This window comes from Microcaecilia unicolor, chromosome 4 (genome assembly GCF_901765095.1).
Source record: "Microcaecilia unicolor chromosome 4, aMicUni1.1, whole genome shotgun sequence".
Taxonomy (NCBI): Eukaryota; Metazoa; Chordata; class Amphibia; order Gymnophiona; family Siphonopidae; genus Microcaecilia; species Microcaecilia unicolor.
The window spans coordinates 152364580-152381747 of record NC_044034.1 but is presented as its reverse complement, the minus strand read 5'-3'; the positions used below and the strand labels follow the sequence as shown (position 1 = coordinate 152381747).

The window sequence follows — 17168 nt, the reverse complement described above, 5'->3', positions numbered from 1 at the left end:
CTTCCCAACTACTGGAGTTGCTATTGAAGCCCACCCTGATCCATCTTGCCATACATTGGACACAGATCATAGAAATCCATCTGTTTTCTGCCTTACATCCCCTCTGCTGGCGCCTGCCATTTAAGCACCATGCCTGCCCATCATAAATGAACTTATAGCTGTTGATGTGTTAACTTTTGTTTTTTGGGTGCTCATTATTGTTAAGTGCTGATATCAGCGCTCATTAGCTTGTTAAGCCAACTAAGTTACGTGCAGTGTTATAGAATGCACGCCGATTTTGTTGCCTAAATCTAAGCACACTATATAAGAATCCAGTGGTTAGCACACACTAACAGACATTAATGTGCACTAAGCTTTAGTAAAAGGGCCCCTATGTTAACTTACTAGATAAAAGCCCTTGAGACCTGCATCCGTCAGTAAAAATTTGAGAAGTCATCTAGAAACATTATTGTAAAATTAGTTGTTGATTTAGCAGGACTGAGCATGAAATTGCACAGAAATCAATGGCATTCACTCCAAAAGGAAACTATTTTCTAGGGCTGAAAGTATATAAATTCTCTACCATGGGAGAATAGGAGAGAGATGATCACTTGTTTGTAATAAATTGCACTGCAGTCATAGTCCATATAAAGGAATCTTGCTGATTTTTATGTTTGATTTTTTTCTCAATATTACTTTGCCTGTTAATTACATTTCTACAGTAGAGAGCTCCTTGACTTGTGTTGATTATAACTTTCAAGTTTGCTTTGCTAAAGATGTTCACCCTTGGTCACTGAGAAAACAGCCGTTCTATTCTCTGTTGCGCTCAGAATTGTTTTGGGGGAAAAAATTGCCCATTCTTTTTAACAGCATAATTCTGCAGCTGTAATGAGCACTTCCTGTGCCTGGAATTACATTCTAGCTACCAGCAGTCCAGATTTGTCGGTTGATAATCAGCTTCCAAATGAATCTCAACAGCTGCTGGGTATACTTCCCCCCCCCCCCCACCTCCATTTCAGCAAGTAAATGCTGAGGCTTTTTCTTTCAGCAGCCCAAGTGCTCATTTTATTCAAATAGCCTCAATATCTTCTGATTTCAAATAGTTTTGAAAGAGTGCTTCCTTCTAAGCAGCCTTGATTACTGCTTGTAGACTGTTTACACTGGGAAGAAGTTAGCTGAATACAAAGTAAGAAGCGCTTTGTGGGCTCAATGAAATATTTAGCCCTGCAAAATCAAAACTAGAAAAATCTAAAATTTGGATCTTAACCTAGGGAAAACATGAGGTTATAATGGCCCTGTTCAAAAGATCTTTCTGTCCTTGGAAATCTGATGCAGTTGCATTTAACAATATGTTAAATCTCATCTCTGTTCAAAACCTCTTTCCGTGCAGCAGCAGCACCATCATCTAGGGTCCTAAAATATCAGCTTGTAAGGTCTTTTTCCTCTCTGTATGCTTCATAAATCCTATTTGGGCAATGAGTACTGGTTTGTATGGGAATAGGGTGTTAAATGGGGTCCATTTTCTTCGTTTGGCATGGGCACTCCTGGAAGGGTATACACAAGGAGAGGAAGCCCCTGGGTTCCTTAGGCGTAAGGTTGAGAGTCTTTTGTCCTTGGTGCAAGACAGTGAAGAGAGAGTTTTATAAGTGGGTGCCTCTTTTTAGGTTTGCCAATGCAGTGTGGGAAGCGCCTATTCTATAATGGCATATGGGTATGCCTACAGTTTGCATGCCCGCAGTTACAGTGCCCATAGATCTGTTGTAAATATGGGTGTGTAAAGGTGGCATCATTTACAGTAATCTGTGAGTTACATATGTAAGTGGGAGACATGCCCATGCTCCTCCTACATACATACCTCCTTGCAGTTATGCGCTATACAGTGCATCTTTTCTAGCAAAAAAGGTACAGGTACTCCAATCCTAGGCCACCCTTCAAGGGTGGGGTGATCACTGAGGGATCCACCACACAATAGCCAGGCCCCCTGCAACCAGTCACAGAACCTATGACAAGGCAGAATTGGTGTGTAGAGCCTGAGCTCTTTCATTAAAACTTGGGGTCCTTGGGTCAATTTTAGCAGACAATGGAAAAGGTGCCGGTACTCAGTACCCCCACAAAAAAAGCCCTGGCGCTATAGCACTTAAAGCCCATACAGAATAGTTCTTAGAAGGCTTATGCACTTAAATACTATTTTTCCCTGCCCATGTGCAATTTCATTATTCTCAGTGGGACACTCCTTTGTTTACTCACATATATTTTTACCTTGATCTGTTGCAGTCAAGCAGATGATAGTGTCATATTTACAGAGAGTTCTGATAATGATCAGCACAGTGGTGCCTTGCTTTTCCTTGGATAATAAAGGTGATAGCAACTAAGAAGAAGAAATGGTCACAACTTTTAGCTTCTATTACACTTTTGGAATAAATTAAGATATTGAAAGGTGCTATCAGGGTAGGAATGGCTCTTTTGTGGATGAGCGCTGGAAAAAGGGATGTTCAGTGGTAATAATGATTATTTCTGCCTCTGCACTGTCAAGAAAGCGTCAGGGTATTCAGTTGGCAGAGCTTAGGCAGAGCCGGAGGTGATCTGGTTAGCAGTGATATTATAGGGGTCTTTAATAAAAGATCCCTATAATAAAATGGGTCCTGCTGCAGGTAACTTGAGCTAATCTTTAGTAAAAGGCTCTCTCAGTTTCTCTACCCTATAATTGTCTGGATAAGCTAGCTGGATTGTGTTGGGATATCACTGTTCTCTTGATAGTGCTGCATCAGCTCAATGTTCTTTCTGTTTTGGTGATTCTCAAACCTGGTCTGGAGGCACACCAGCCAGTCAGGTTTTCAGGATATCCACAATGAATATTCATGAGAGAGATTTGCATGCAGTGGAGGCAGTGCATGCAAATCTCTCTCATGAATATTCATTATGGACATCCTGAAAACCTGACTGGCTGGGGTGCCTCCAGGACCAGGTTTTGGAAACCAGTACTCTATCTTGGATATTCAACAGCAGCCATTATCTGGATTTATTTTGCCCACAGTGCCTGGCGTTTAAAAAAATAATGCTGACTGCTAAGGGCTCAATATCGGATGATTTGTTTCTACTCTAGGAAAGGAATGAGCAAATGTTTGGGCTCAAGGCTGCACATAAGAGTAGCCATACTGGGTCAGGGAAAAGGGGTAGCAAAGAACTTTGGGAGTAATATTATAAACCATTTCCTGTGTGTTCAGATTATAGCTCTTAGACTAGATAGTAGTTCTTCATTCCCTGGGATGCAGAGTATGCACAGGAGAAATCCAGAAAGCTTGGGACAAGTACATAGGATCAGGGCCGGTCTTAGCAAGTGCGGGGCCCTGTGCAGACCAATTTGGTGGGGCCCCATCCTAGCTCCGCCCCACCCTAGCACCGCCCCCACACTAGCTCCACCCCATGGTGGCACTCCATTTATTGGCTGGTGGGGCTCGGCAAAGGTATGCCTAGCATGCCCGCACAAGGGAGGGGACAGAGAGGCATGTATTCCCCCCTCCCCCCAAATATCAGGGCCGGCTATGTCCGGAGAGAGAGCCCGTTGTTAAAATTTTACCAGCACACCCCTAGGTGGGTCCCACAGGCAAAAAAACCTTTGACAAAATGGTGGACTACAGGCAGCTGAAACATTTCACCACCACAGACAGAGACAGACAGTACTTTTAATTTAAAAAGGTTCTTCATAGAAAAAAAGCTATCATCATACCTGTAACCTGGCTGGCTTGCTGCCTTAATGGATTGATTTGGCACAACTGTTGTAGCACAGAAAGACAGTATATCAAATCGCATCCCCTTTCATAGTGTTCTCTGCTTCAAACCCAATGCCCTTCTCTCCCATTCACACTGCCAGTGCCTGCACAACTCTCCACTCTCTCCTTCAGGACAACATTTTCTCCCTCCAGCCCACTGTTCCTTTTCTCCTGTTCAGCCCACTGCCAATCTCTGAATCTCACTCACTCTTCTCTCCTCTGGTCTCCCTTTCTCCTTCCAATCGCTGTTCTGCCATCTCCAGCTAAGGCCACTTTTTCTCCCTTCCATTCTCCTCCTCAGGCATCTAGTCCATGAGTCCCTGCTGATCCGCTCACCCTCAGGTTTCTCCTCTCCCTGTCAATTCCTAGTGCCCATTTCCTCTCACCCTCACCCTCAAACCTTGGTTCCTTTTTTCTCTCCTGCCATCACATCTTTCTCCCCCACCCCTTCACAATTCCCTTTACCTCTTTACCAATCACCTGCCAACCCAAAGGTCCATCAGGTCTTTTTCTCCTCAAGCCCCAGCCATCTCCACTCTCCCTTTACTGCCTGCCTCTTCTTTCTTAATATCCCATCACAATCTCAAGTCGCCTACCAGCACTCCAGCAGCAGCAGCCTTCTTCACTCAATCAGTAGAGACGGCGTCAGCGATGATGGCTCACCTCACCACCTCCAGCTTTTCCTGCTCAGTGACTCCCGCCCTCGCGGTCCGGAAACAGGAAATACATCAGAACTTCAGAAGGCGAGACATTGAGCGGGAAGCTGGAGCCTGGAGGTGAGCCGTCTGTCTGTCCTAGTCGTCGGGGGCGGGGCCATTGCCTGGGCTGGGCCTGGCTCGCTAGCATCGCTGCAGTTAGTCGCCGGGGTCCGGGAAGGTGAGGACTTTCGGGAGCTGACGGCGGGCCCAAGCCGGGGGTGGGCGCCGCGTTGGTGATGATGATTATGCGGTCGTCGAGGCGAGCAGCGGCGGTCCGATGGAGGTCGGAGCGGAGGCACGAGCGAGGCAGAGTTGAGGCGCGCTGCACGGGGCCCCCTATGGCGCAGTGCCCTATGCAGCCGCCTTGGTCGCCTCTGCCTAAGATCGGCCCTGCATAGGATCTCTAGGGGAGAGGAAGAGATAGTAGATGGCATGGATGGGCAGACTGGATACACCATATGGTCTTTATCTGCTTTCATTTTTCTATGTTTTTTTGTGTGTAATTAATAAAATTTGCAAGGACACATGTACAGTACATAGACACATTTATGCCTTCTTTGGAGCAGACATAAATTTGTGTGTGGGGCTGGTTCTCTGTGTCTATTTTATAGGCACCTTCATTGCCTTTATAAAGTAGGGACAGAACAGATGCCTCTCTGGACATTACACACAGGCACTCCTCACCCTTTTTAAAAATAAAATTACTCCCATTATGTGCATACATATATATATATATATATATATATATATATATATATATATATATATATATATATATATATATGTTGATGGCAAAAGCCAGAAGGATTCTTAGATGTATAGGAAAGATAGTACCTCTGTATAAGTCTGGTGAGATCTCATTTTTGAGGACTGTGTACAGTTCTGGTTGACTGCATCTTCAACAGGATGGAGTTGGTCCAGAGGGTGGCTACTAAAGTGATCAGTGGCTTTTGTCATAAAGCATATGGGAACAGACTTAAAGATCTTAATGGGTTAGATTCTTTATATGGTGCCTGAAAATTTCCATGCGGAAAACAAATATGCCTAGGTGTATTCTGTAAAGTATGCCTGAATTTTATAGAATAGGCTTATATTTCCATGCGGTATGCAGAATAACACCGAGTGCCTCTCCACACAACCAAATGTAGGCGTAAATTCCAATGTCTAGATTACATGCAGAGTTGGATGTATTCTGTAGCAACGTGTACAGATTTTACAAATGCCCATGCCTCGCCCATGGCCACACCCCCTTTTCAACTGTGCGACTTAGAATTTAGGCACAGCACGTTATAGAATATGCTTAGTGAGTTGTGCACATAAATCTTAATGCATGTTAGCCCTGATAATTGTTAACATCCAATTATCAATGCTGTTTGCTAGTTAACCAATTAAGTTACGTGCATTGTTATAGAATACACTTTGAATTTCCACATGGAAATTAAGGCACCATATATAGAATCCTGGGAAATATGTCTACTTTGTAAGAAAAGACATGAGAGGGGAGATAGAGATATTTAGGGGCCTTGAACATAAGAGTAGCCTTACTGGGTGAGACCAATGGTTCATCTAGCCCAGAATCCTGTTTTCCAAGCAGTGGCCAAGCCAGGTCACCAGTACCTGGCAGAAACCCAAATTATGGCACACTCCATACTACAAATCCCAGGGCAAGCAGTTGCTTCCCATGCCTGTCTCAGTAGCAAACTATGGACTTTTCCTCCAGGAATTTGTCCAAACCTTTCTTAAACCCAGATACGCTAACTGCTGTTACAACATCCTCCGGCAAAGAGTTCTAGAGCTTAACTATTCGTTGAGTGAAAAAATATTTCCTCCTATTTGTTTTAAAAGTATTTCCATATAACTTCCTTGAGTGTCCCCTAGTCTTTGTACTTTTGGAACGAGTAAAAAATCGATTTACTTCTACTCATTCTACACGACTCACCCGTCTCTTTTCCAAGTTGAAGAGTCATAACCTTTTTAGCCTTCTTTCATACGAGAGGAGTTCCACCCCCTTTATCATTTTGGTCGCTCTTCTTTGAACTTTTTCTAATTCTGCTCTATCTTTGAGATATGGCGACCAGAACTGAATGCAATACTCAAGGTGCGGACACACCATGGAGCAATACGAAGACATTATTGTATTTTCGGTCTTATTCACTATCCCTTTCCTAATAATTCCTAGCATCCTGTTTGCTTTTTTGGGTGCTTCCGCACACTGAGCTGAAGATTTCAGTGTATTATCTACAATAACACTCAGATCTTTTTCTTGAGTGCTGACCCCCAAGGTGGACCCTAGCATCAGTTAACTATTATTCAGATTATTCTTTCCAATTTGTCCACATTAAATTTCATCTGCCATTTAGATGTCCAGTCTTTGTTTCCTATGATCTTCCTGCAATATTTCAGTCTGCACATTTTAATAAGCTTGAATACTTTTGTATCATCTGCAAATTTGATCACCTCACTCGTCGTCCCAATTTCCAAAATGGCACCGGTCCCAGTACAGGTCCCTGTTCACCCTCCTCCATTGAGTGAAATGACCATTTAACCTTACTCTCTGTTTTCGGTCCAATAACCAATTCCTAATTCACACCAGAACCTTGCCACCTATCCCATGACTCTTTAATTTTCTCAGGAGTCTCTCATGAGGAAGTTTATCAAAATCTTTCTGAAAGTCTCACCTTTATCTACATGTTTGTTTATGCCTTCAAAGAAATGAAGCAAATTCATGAGGCAAGACTTCCCTTGGCTGAACCTCTGACTCTGTCTCATTAAGCCGTTTGTCTATGTGTTCTGTAATTTTATTCTTTATAATAGTTTCCACTATTTTTCCCGGCACCGATGTCAGGCTTTTACAGGTCTATAATTACACTGATCATCCCTAGAACCCTTTTTAAAAATCGGCATCATATTGGCCATCCTCCAATCTTCAGGTACTATGGATGATTTTAATGACAGGACACATATTACTAACAGCAGAACAGCAATTTCATGCTTGAGCTCTTTGAGTACCCTTGGATGTATGCCATCCAGTCCAAGTGATTTTCTACTCTTTAATTTGTCAATTTGTCACCGAGGTTTCTTTCAGTTCCTCCGCATCATCACCCTTGAAAACCAATTCCGATACAGGCAGATCTCTTACATCTTCTTCTGTAAAGACAGAAGCAAAGAATTCATTCAATTTCTCCGCTATGGCTTTGTGCTCCCTGAGCCCCCCTTTTGCTCCTTCGTGATCTAATGGTCCCATGGATTCCCTCGCAAGCTTTCTGCTTCTGGTGTACCTGAAAAAGTTGTTACTGTGAGTTTTAGCCTCTACGGCAAGTTTCTCTTCATATTCTCTTTTATCCTTTCTTTATTAATGCTTTGCATCTGACTTTCCAGTGCTTATGTTGCTTCTTATTTGTCATTTGGGTCCTTTTTCCATTCTTTGAAGGGCAATCTTGTGGCTGTAATGGTCTCTTTTACTTCACCTTTTAACCATGCTGGCTGTCGTTTTCTCTTCTTTCCACCTTTGTAAATACATGGAATGCATCTGGACTAAGCTTCCAAGATGGTATTTTTGAATAACGTCCACTCGATTTACAGGTTTATTTTTGAAAGAGAAGGACACCCATCTTTCAATACAAATCACAAGATGAGCATCCTTCTCACAGGGTCGCCCAAATTGGTATAATGGAAAGCCAATTTTAGGCACCCCAACTGCTTTCTGTCGCGGAGACGACCAAAGTTCCCAGGGGTGTGTCAGAGGTGTAGCGAAGGTGGGACTTGGGTGTGCCTATCACATGGACGTCCTCGACCCATAATGGAAAAAAAGGGCGTCCCTGACGAGCACTTGGACAACTTTACCTGGTCCTGTTTTTCTTACGACCAGTCCACATAAAGGTGCCCGAACTGACCAGATGACCACCGGAGTCCAGTGGTCATTAACCCCCTCCCACCCTCAAAAAAAAAATTTAAAAATATTTTTTGCCAGCCTCTGTGCCAGCCTCAAATATCATACCTAGCTCCATGACAGCAGTATGCAGGTCCCTGAAGCAGTTTTAGTGGGTGCAGTACACTTCAGCCAGGCAGACCCAGGCCCATCCTCCCCTACCTGTTACACTTGTGGTGGTAAATGTGAGCCCTTCAAAACCCATGAGAAACCCACTGTACCCACATCTAGGAGCCCCCCTTCACCCATAAGGGCTATGGTAGTGGTGTACAGTTGTGGGGAGTGGGTTTTGGGGGGCTCAGCATACAAGGTAAGGGAGCTATGTACCTGGGAGCTTTTTCTGAAGTCCACTGCAGTGCCCCCTAGGTTGCCCAGTTAGTGTACTGGCATGTCAGGGGGACCAGTGTACTACAAATGCTGGCTCCTCCCACTACCAAAGGGCTTGCATTTGGTCGTTTCTGAGATGGGCATCCTTAGTTTCCATTATTGCCGAAAATCAGAAACGACCTAAATTTCAAGATTTGGGCATCCCCAACCGTATTATTGAAATGAAAGATGGACGCCCATCTTGTTTCGATAATACGGGTTTCCCCGCTCCTTCGCTGGGACGTCCTGCGAGGACGTCCTTAGGAAAACCTGAGCGCCCCTTTCAATTATGCCCCTCATAGTGTCCTAACCTTTGCAGCAGATCCTTTTAGTTTCTTTTTAACCATTTTCCTCATTTTATTATAATCGCCCTTTCGAAAATTAAATGCAACTACAGTAGATTCCTTTGTGGGTTCATCCCAGATAGTATCTCAGACTTGATCATGTTATGATCACTGTTTTCCAGGGGACCAAATAATGCCACATCTTGCAATACGCCCTGCACGCCACCAAGGACCAGATCCAAAATGGCTCCCCCTCTTATCCCCCTTAAGCCCTAATGCACGAAGGAATACTACAAAATGTGTTAATATGGTACAGTAATTTCCCCTTTTCTGAATGCTAATGGCACATTATTTATCTTTGTAAATAGTTTTTTGGGCAAGGGCGTGTCTTGGGCAGGGAATGGGTATGGAAGTGATATTCAGCTAGTACATTCTGATTAGCACTTATGTAAAGAATGAAAAGGCCTTTCTTTGCTGATATGTTAAAAATTGGCTTAGTGTGTGGGAAAGTCCTGTGTTCAAACATGCTAAGCCCATTTTTTAATGCATTGTAGTGAAAGGGCCCCTTTAATTAAATTATTGGAATGCTATAAAAACATGGCTGTTTCAGAACTGTTTGTAGATTTATTGCTTGTATTGATTGTGGAATTGCTAATCTGTGTTGAATTGTAGTTATTGTTTTGCAACCTGCTGTGATCTAGATGGTTAAGTGAGAGATAAATGCTGATATTAAATTAAATACTGATATTAAATTAAATACCATGTTGGTCTAAATGCACAAGAGTCAAGCCACTTTCAGGTGAAAGGAAGTTCTGGAATGAGAGGCTGTAGTTTGAAGATAAAGGTGATAACTCGGGAGTTATCTAAGGAAATCTTTCTTTATAGAAAAGACGGGGGGGGGGGGGGAGGGGATGGGTGGAACTGCCTCCCAGTGGAGGTGGTGGACAGGAGAGCTGTATCTGAAGTCAAGAAAGCATGGTATAAGCACAGAGGATCTCTGAGGAAGGGATTGTAGAGCTTCATAGATGGTATGGACAGGCAGTCCGGATAGGCTGCATGGTCTTTTTCTGCCATCATTTTCTGTGTTTTTTAATGCCGTACACCATTTTGGGTGTGTCTGTGATATGGGAATGCAGTTAATAAATCAGTAAATCAATATACTATACATATACTTTTCTAAGATATTGTGCTTTATCTATCTGTTCAGTGATGACGTTATATACATTTTTTTTCAGGTGGCTATTATAGCAGGAAATTTTGAACTGGCTGAATTTATCAAAAATCATAAGGATACCGATATTGGTAAGTTAAAAAAAAATAAAAGGAAAATACATGTATATTTATTTGGTAGGCACTGGTCTGATGTAAAAATAAATCAGAACAGTTTCAGTTGGTATTGCAATCATAAGGCTTACTACTATGATCTTTTGTAAAATGCTTTAAAAGCTTTTCCATGGACAACTTGCTATAAAACTGAAGATAAATAAGCTGAAATAAACAGAAAGATCAAGCATTGTGTTGAAATTCGGAAGAATAGCCACTGTGTCAGGAATGTTAGATTAGCATATTTTATATGTTAATCTATATTTGTGTGGTGCTTGGGAGTCTGTAAGTGGTATGTGTTGCTGGAGCACATGTGTACGTCACTGACCTTAGACATACACGAGAAGTCCCATCATGCTTAGAGCAGGAAGGAAGCAGCGCATGGAGGAGGGGAGTGGTTGCACTGTATTTATTTGGCTGTTGGGGCCTTAGCATCCCTCCTCCAGCAAAGGTAAAAGAGTGCTGCAGTTCTGTAGAGGGCCGAACCCCAAAGGAGAGGGAGGGGGGACAGGTCGCCATGCCCCGCCCTATGGTGGCTATGCTACTGATGTGATTTTATCGTGAGCGACATCATTAGGTTGTGCTGTTCTGTCATCTGCTGGTCTCCTAGGATGCCTCACTTGGTGCTTGGAGGACCACAAGAATTCCTGCCTGGTAATAAATGCCATCTAATGGTTAATACACAATGTCCATTTTTGTCTTTACAGTTTGTTTTGGTATATTTTTGTTGTTATGTTTAAAGTCTACACTTCTGCACTGCATTCTTGTGCCAAGTTCTTCTCTTTTATTAACAGAGGCCATGCAAGCTTGTGTGCTGGATTTATTACTAATAGTATTTCATGTACCTTGGAATATTTTTCAAATTCATGTTTGGAATCATTGCAGGTCAAAGCTAGTCAGGAGGTACATGCTAAACTGACTCTGAAAACTTAATTCACTTAGAGGCCCTTTTACTACAGGGCGTTAAGCCTTAATGTGCATTTAGGATTAGAATCTATATACCATGCCTAAAAATTTGGTGACAAAATAAAATTTGCTTAGGCGTACTTTACAGAATAAGTCTAAATTTCCATGCAGTTCATAGAATGCGCCAAGCGCCGGTCCATACGACTAAATTTAGTTGCGGTTAATTACACCAAGTAAAACCTGGTGTAAATTCCGATGCCTATATTAGGTGCAATGTGGGTGTATTCTCTAACAATGCGCATAGATTTGAGAAACGCACATAACCCGCCCATTCCACACCCATAGCCATGCCCACTTTTCAACTATGCAACTTATATTTATGTGAACCATGTTACAGAATACGCTTAACAAGTAGTGCGTGTAACTTCTGATTCCAATTAGTACTGATAATTGGTTGTTCCAATTAGCGCTGATTAGCTTGTTAATTAAGTTATGTGCATTGTTAGGGAATACGCTTCGATTTCCTCACAGAAATCTCGGTGCGATAAATACCCAGTGTACCTGAATGTAAGTGACCTTGAGCTACTACTGAAAATGTGTGAGCAAATCCAAACAAATAAAATAAATATAGAATCCTAGGGTTAACATGTGCTAACTTGCGTGTTAGCTATTTTTAAATTATTATTTATTTATAATATTTTACAAAACTTTTACAAGCCAAACACTTGTCATACAGTAACGCAGTAGAAGCTATGGCAAATAGAAGAAACCTCTTATATCAAAATAAAGTCAACTTTCTTAGACCATCATTACTTAGGAGGCGTGGCTAGATCATAGGAGATTATACATGAGTAATGCAAAATCAAACATATAAACGGCATTTGACCGTACTCACTTGCAAATGCGCAGTACAGACTTCCCTCTCTGTCCCGCCCTCGCGTCAAGATGTCATGACGTCAGAGGGCGGAACAGAGAGGGAAACGGAGTCAAATTGTCGGACACCGCCCCTGCCGCCTGGAAAGGAACATCCCACGAAACAACCTCCACCCTCCCCCCATCCCCGTCGCCGCTCCCGCCCCCCTCCGTATCGGGCCCCCTGCACTGACCTGACAGCGCCTCTCACCTCCGTGTGGAAGCACTGCAGGCAGCAGCAGAGCCGCACTAGAAATTACGGAATTACATAGTAACATAGTAACATAGTAGATGACGGCAGAAAAAGACCTGCACGGTCCATCTAGTCTGCCCACGATAAACTCATATGTGTATACCTTACCTTGATTTGTACCTGTCTTTTTCAGGGCACAGACCGTATAAGTCTGTGCAGCAGTATTTCCCGCCTCCCAACCACCAGTCCTGCCTCCCATCACCGGCTCCGGCACAGACCCCGTATAAGTCTGCCCTCCCCCATCCTAGCCTCTCAACCACCAACCCCTCTTCCCCCCGCCACCCAATTTCAGCTAAGCTTCTGTGGATCCATTCCATCAATTGTTTTCTGTAACACCGAAAATGGTGCACGCTCAATGCGGAACTACTGCTGGCAGCTGCGTTTGGCCAGTGGTAGTTCTGGATTGCTGCGCAGCAGCCCTTTAGTAAAAGGGCTCCTAAGTTTTCCCTTGTTAATGAACATCAGTGCACAGCCTGAAAAAAAATGTATTCAAAAATGCCTTAAAATTGTGCTGCTTTGAATCTAGGCTTAGCATGCAGGAAAGTCCTGCATTAAGATGCTCTAAGCCCAGATTCTAATGCCCTTTAAGTAAAATGGCCCTGTATTTGTCTACTTTCCCTCCCAGTGTTAAGTTTTTAGCCCAGCTGTACAATTTTAGTTGTATTCTTGGGTTCACTATTTTCATTATTTCTGTCTTTTCTAACTCTTCCCCCCCACCCCCCAAATAAAGCTGTTGATGAGCTAAGCTTACAGCAGTGGCGTTCCTGGCCTGGATGGCACCCGGGGCGGAGCGCCGATGCGCCCCCTCCGAGTGCAGCGCGCCTCCCCCCCACTAAATGACACCTTTGCCCCCCTCCGGTGAAATGACACCCCCCGGGTGCACGCCGCTGGGGGGGGGTGTCGCGGTGCACGCCTGCTCCGAGTTTGCTAAACTTCGCTTCGCTGCAGCTCCCTCTGCCCCGGAACAGGAAGTAACCTGTTTCGGGGCAGCAAACGAGCGATGAAGTTTAGCGAACTCGGAGCAGGCGCACGCCGTGGCACCCCCCCAGCGGCGTGCACCCGGGGCGCACCGCCCCCACCGCACCCCCCCTTGGCTTACAGTGTACTACTTGTCTGAAATGGTCTCCTATTTATAAAGATAGGATAACGAGTAGTACTAGGAGACCATTCAGAAATCAAACTTTAAAAACTTTGTAACGTGGTCCTGATTGTGAAAGCTTCAGCGCTTCTTCAGGCTTCTGTTGACTCATTGGTTTACGTTTCACTGTGGGAAAGCGACTTGCCATAGGCAACCCCAGTGTTTTATGACATAATTTTAATTACCTTAGGTGTTTTACTGATATTTGCACTGTGGGGGATTCTGTTAATTTGTATTTTTGTATTAAATCATTGACTTCTGTGTGTGTGAGCTTTTTTTTTTTCTTTTTTCTTCTTTCTGATGAATTTTTTTCACTTATTAAGTACAGAACACATGAGGCATTCTGCCAGCTCTGTACTTTTGGCTTGCTTGGTGTACTGTCCTGAACCATGTGTAACTCAAAGAGGGGATGCGGCACCTGGCACCCTCATTGTCTTTCTCCTACCCTCCAGTCCCCGTCCCCCTTTTATTGGAACCATGCCCTTTTCTTCTCCCTTTCCTGCTTTACCTTTGGCCCACACTGCATTACCACTGGAGAATGACATGGGGACAAAGTTTGTCCCTGTCCCCACCCCATCACCATGGGCTCTGTCTCCAACCCCACCCCATCCCCGCAGGTTCTGTCTCTGTCCCCATCCTGTCCCCTTGGTCTCTGTCCCAGCCCCCGTTCCATCCCTGCGGGCTCTGTCCTCATCTGCAGAAGCCTCCAACACTTAGATTTTATATTTAAATCTTTTTATTAAAGTATAAAAAGGAACAATATGCTATCAACTGTTATTTATAAATCACAACTAGAAAACAGTAACAATGAGTAAGTATAATAACCTCACCACCACAACCGCCATCTACCCTTGCAACCCCAACAATAGCTGACTTCTACTACCCCAAGGAATCCTAATCCACCCTGTTAAATGTCCAGGGGTACAAAACACAACCCGCTCTGTATGCCTTAGCGGGAGAGAAATATGCCCTATAAAGCACAGTTATGATTTTTTAATCTGAGGATGAATAAATCATCAAAATCTCAGGATTCAGTCTAGCTCTCCTGTCTTCCACAGTCCTTCCTGCAATAGAAAACGTCTTCTTAGAAGATGTGCTGGTAGCAGGAATGTACAGGATCCCCCAAGCAAATTTTGCTAGCTGTGACCAGCATGTTTGCTTGTTTTTACAAAAAGCAAAATATCATTGTCTGCATCACTCAAACATAAATAACAGTCCAGTTTATTAACAGGCTTCAAAAGTAGAGAATGACACGGGGACAAAATTTGTCACCACAGACTTTGTCCCCCATCCCTGCTCCACCCCCATGGGATCTGTCCCCACCCCGTCCCCTCAGGCTCTGTCCCTGCCCCATCCCTGTGGGATCTGTCCTCATCTCCGCCCTGTCTCCTCAGGCTCTGTCCCTGCCCATTTTCGCAGGCTCTGTCCCTATACTCATGGTTACTGTGGGTCCCCCGTCCCCATGTCATTCTCTAATTACTAGCCTTTCTTAACTCATCAATCAGGCTCATAGGAATGAATTACAGAAAAAATACTGGGTTTACTATGGCCATATTATTGATCGTTTTCTTCTTAACAATAATAAATGAAGTTAAACAAAACTAAACTGCAACATCTGATTCTGATATTCATCTAAGTTATCTTTTTCATGGGACAGCTATGCATAGAGTTTATACAGCTTTTAATCTTTACATCTCTAATTTCTAATTAAAGCATTCCTATCCCTAATATATACTGACTGTGGAAGTACCAGTATATGCCCGAGCATCATCTTGTCAATAGGGTTACTATAGAAGCATTTTCTTCCCCACTTGCATCTTTATAAGACTTCATTTGCTTTCAGGCCCTCATTCCCTCAAAGTGTGGGGTGAGCAGCTGTTACTTTTGTCCACCTTTCTCAGGGCTTTGGTCCAGAAAGGGGAAACTGGTAACATAGTAACATAGTAGATGACGGCAGAAAAAGACCTGCACGGTCCATCCAGTCTGCCCAACAAGATAACTCATATGTGCTATTTTTGTGTATACCCTACTTTGATTTGTACCTGTGTTCTTCAGGGCACAAACCGTATAAGTCTGCCCAGCACTATCCCCTATTCAGCCTTATCACAGCAATTGACATCTTGTCTATTTTGGCTATACTGCTGTGTGTTCCATTTGGGCATCCCCCCCCCCTAATCAATCAATGCTGCAACATGTCATGCTATGCTCCTTAGCACCCTGTAGTGGGTGGACAAGAATGGAGCATAGCCAGTGTGGTAATGCACCTGAGGCTACTCCTCTTAAGCTAAACCCTATCTCCACTCCTAGCTCCATCTCTAAGCTCATGTTACTCGGTTTGTCTCTCCTATTTCCTCATATGGACCCTCCCATTTACCTACTCCTTGGGGCCTGCGCTATCTTATGTGCCCAGGGTCACTACTCATTTACACCGGACTACCTTACTCAGCCATGTAAGCAAGTGCAAAGTGATGCATATGGGAAAAAGGAACCTGAATTATAGCTACGTAATGCAAGGTTCCATGTTTGGAGTCACCGACCAAGAAAGGGATCTAGTTGTCATTGTTGATGATATGTTGAAACCTTCTTCTCAGTGTGCTGCGGTGGCTAGGAAAGCAAATAGAATGTTAGGTATTATTAGGAAAGGAATGGAAAACAAAAATGAGGACATTATAATGCCTTTGTATCGCTCCATGGTGCGACTGCACCTCGAATATTGTGTTCAATTCTGGTCACCGCATCTCAAAAAAGATATAGTGGAATTAGAAAAGGTGAAGAGAAGGGCGACGAAAATGATAAAGGGGATGGGATGACTTCCCTATGAGGAAAGGCTAAAGCGGCTAGGGCTCTTAAGCTTGGAGAAAAAATGGCTGAGGAGAGATATGATAGAGATCTATAAAATAATGAGTGGAGTGGAACAGGTAGACGTGAAGCGTCTGTTTACTGTTTCCAAAAATACTAGGACTAGGGGGCATGCAATGAAGCTACAAAGTAGTAAATTTAAAACAAATTGGAGAAAATCTTTCTTCACTCGATGTGTAATTAAAGTCTGGAATTTGTTGCCAGAGAATGTGGTAAAGGTAGGTAGCTTAGCGGGGTTTAAAAAAAGGTTTGGACAGCTTCCTAAAGGAAAAGACCATAGACCATTATTAAAATGGACGGGGAAAATCCACTGCTTATTTCTGGGATAAGCAGCATAAAATATTTTGTACTCTTGCCAGGTGTGACCTGAATTGGCCACTGTTGGAAACAAGATGCTGGGCTTGATGGACCTTTGGTCTGTCCCAGTATGGCAATACTTATGTACTTATGTAAGTTCCTTTCCCTTTGGTTAGTGTATCTGGGTTTAAATAAGGCTTGGACAAGTTCCTGGAGAAGAAGTCCATAGTCTGTTATTGAGATGGACATGGGAAAAGCCACTGCTTGCCCCGGGATTGGTAGCATGGAATGTTGCTACTATTTGGGTTTCTGTTGGTTACTTGTGACCTGGATTGGCCACTGATGGAAGCAAGATACTGGGCTAGAGAGACCATTGGTCTGACCTAGTATGGCTATTCCTATGTTCTTATGGGTCATTGAATTTGCATTATTTAATGTTTGCTTTGTTATTTTGC

The 17168-nt window shown here is 43.5% G+C and overlaps 1 protein-coding gene across 1 annotated transcript in view; it reads left to right on the top strand.

Annotated features, from left to right (window-relative positions):
* SHANK2 (SH3 and multiple ankyrin repeat domains 2) overlaps window positions 1-17168 on the top strand; it is an 846275-nt gene that overhangs the window by 236171 nt on the left and 592936 nt on the right. Inside the window, 1 exon segment of the mRNA XM_030200750.1 lies at window positions 10261-10327. Within this exon segment, the coding sequence (XP_030056610.1) occupies window positions 10261-10327 (67 nt within the window).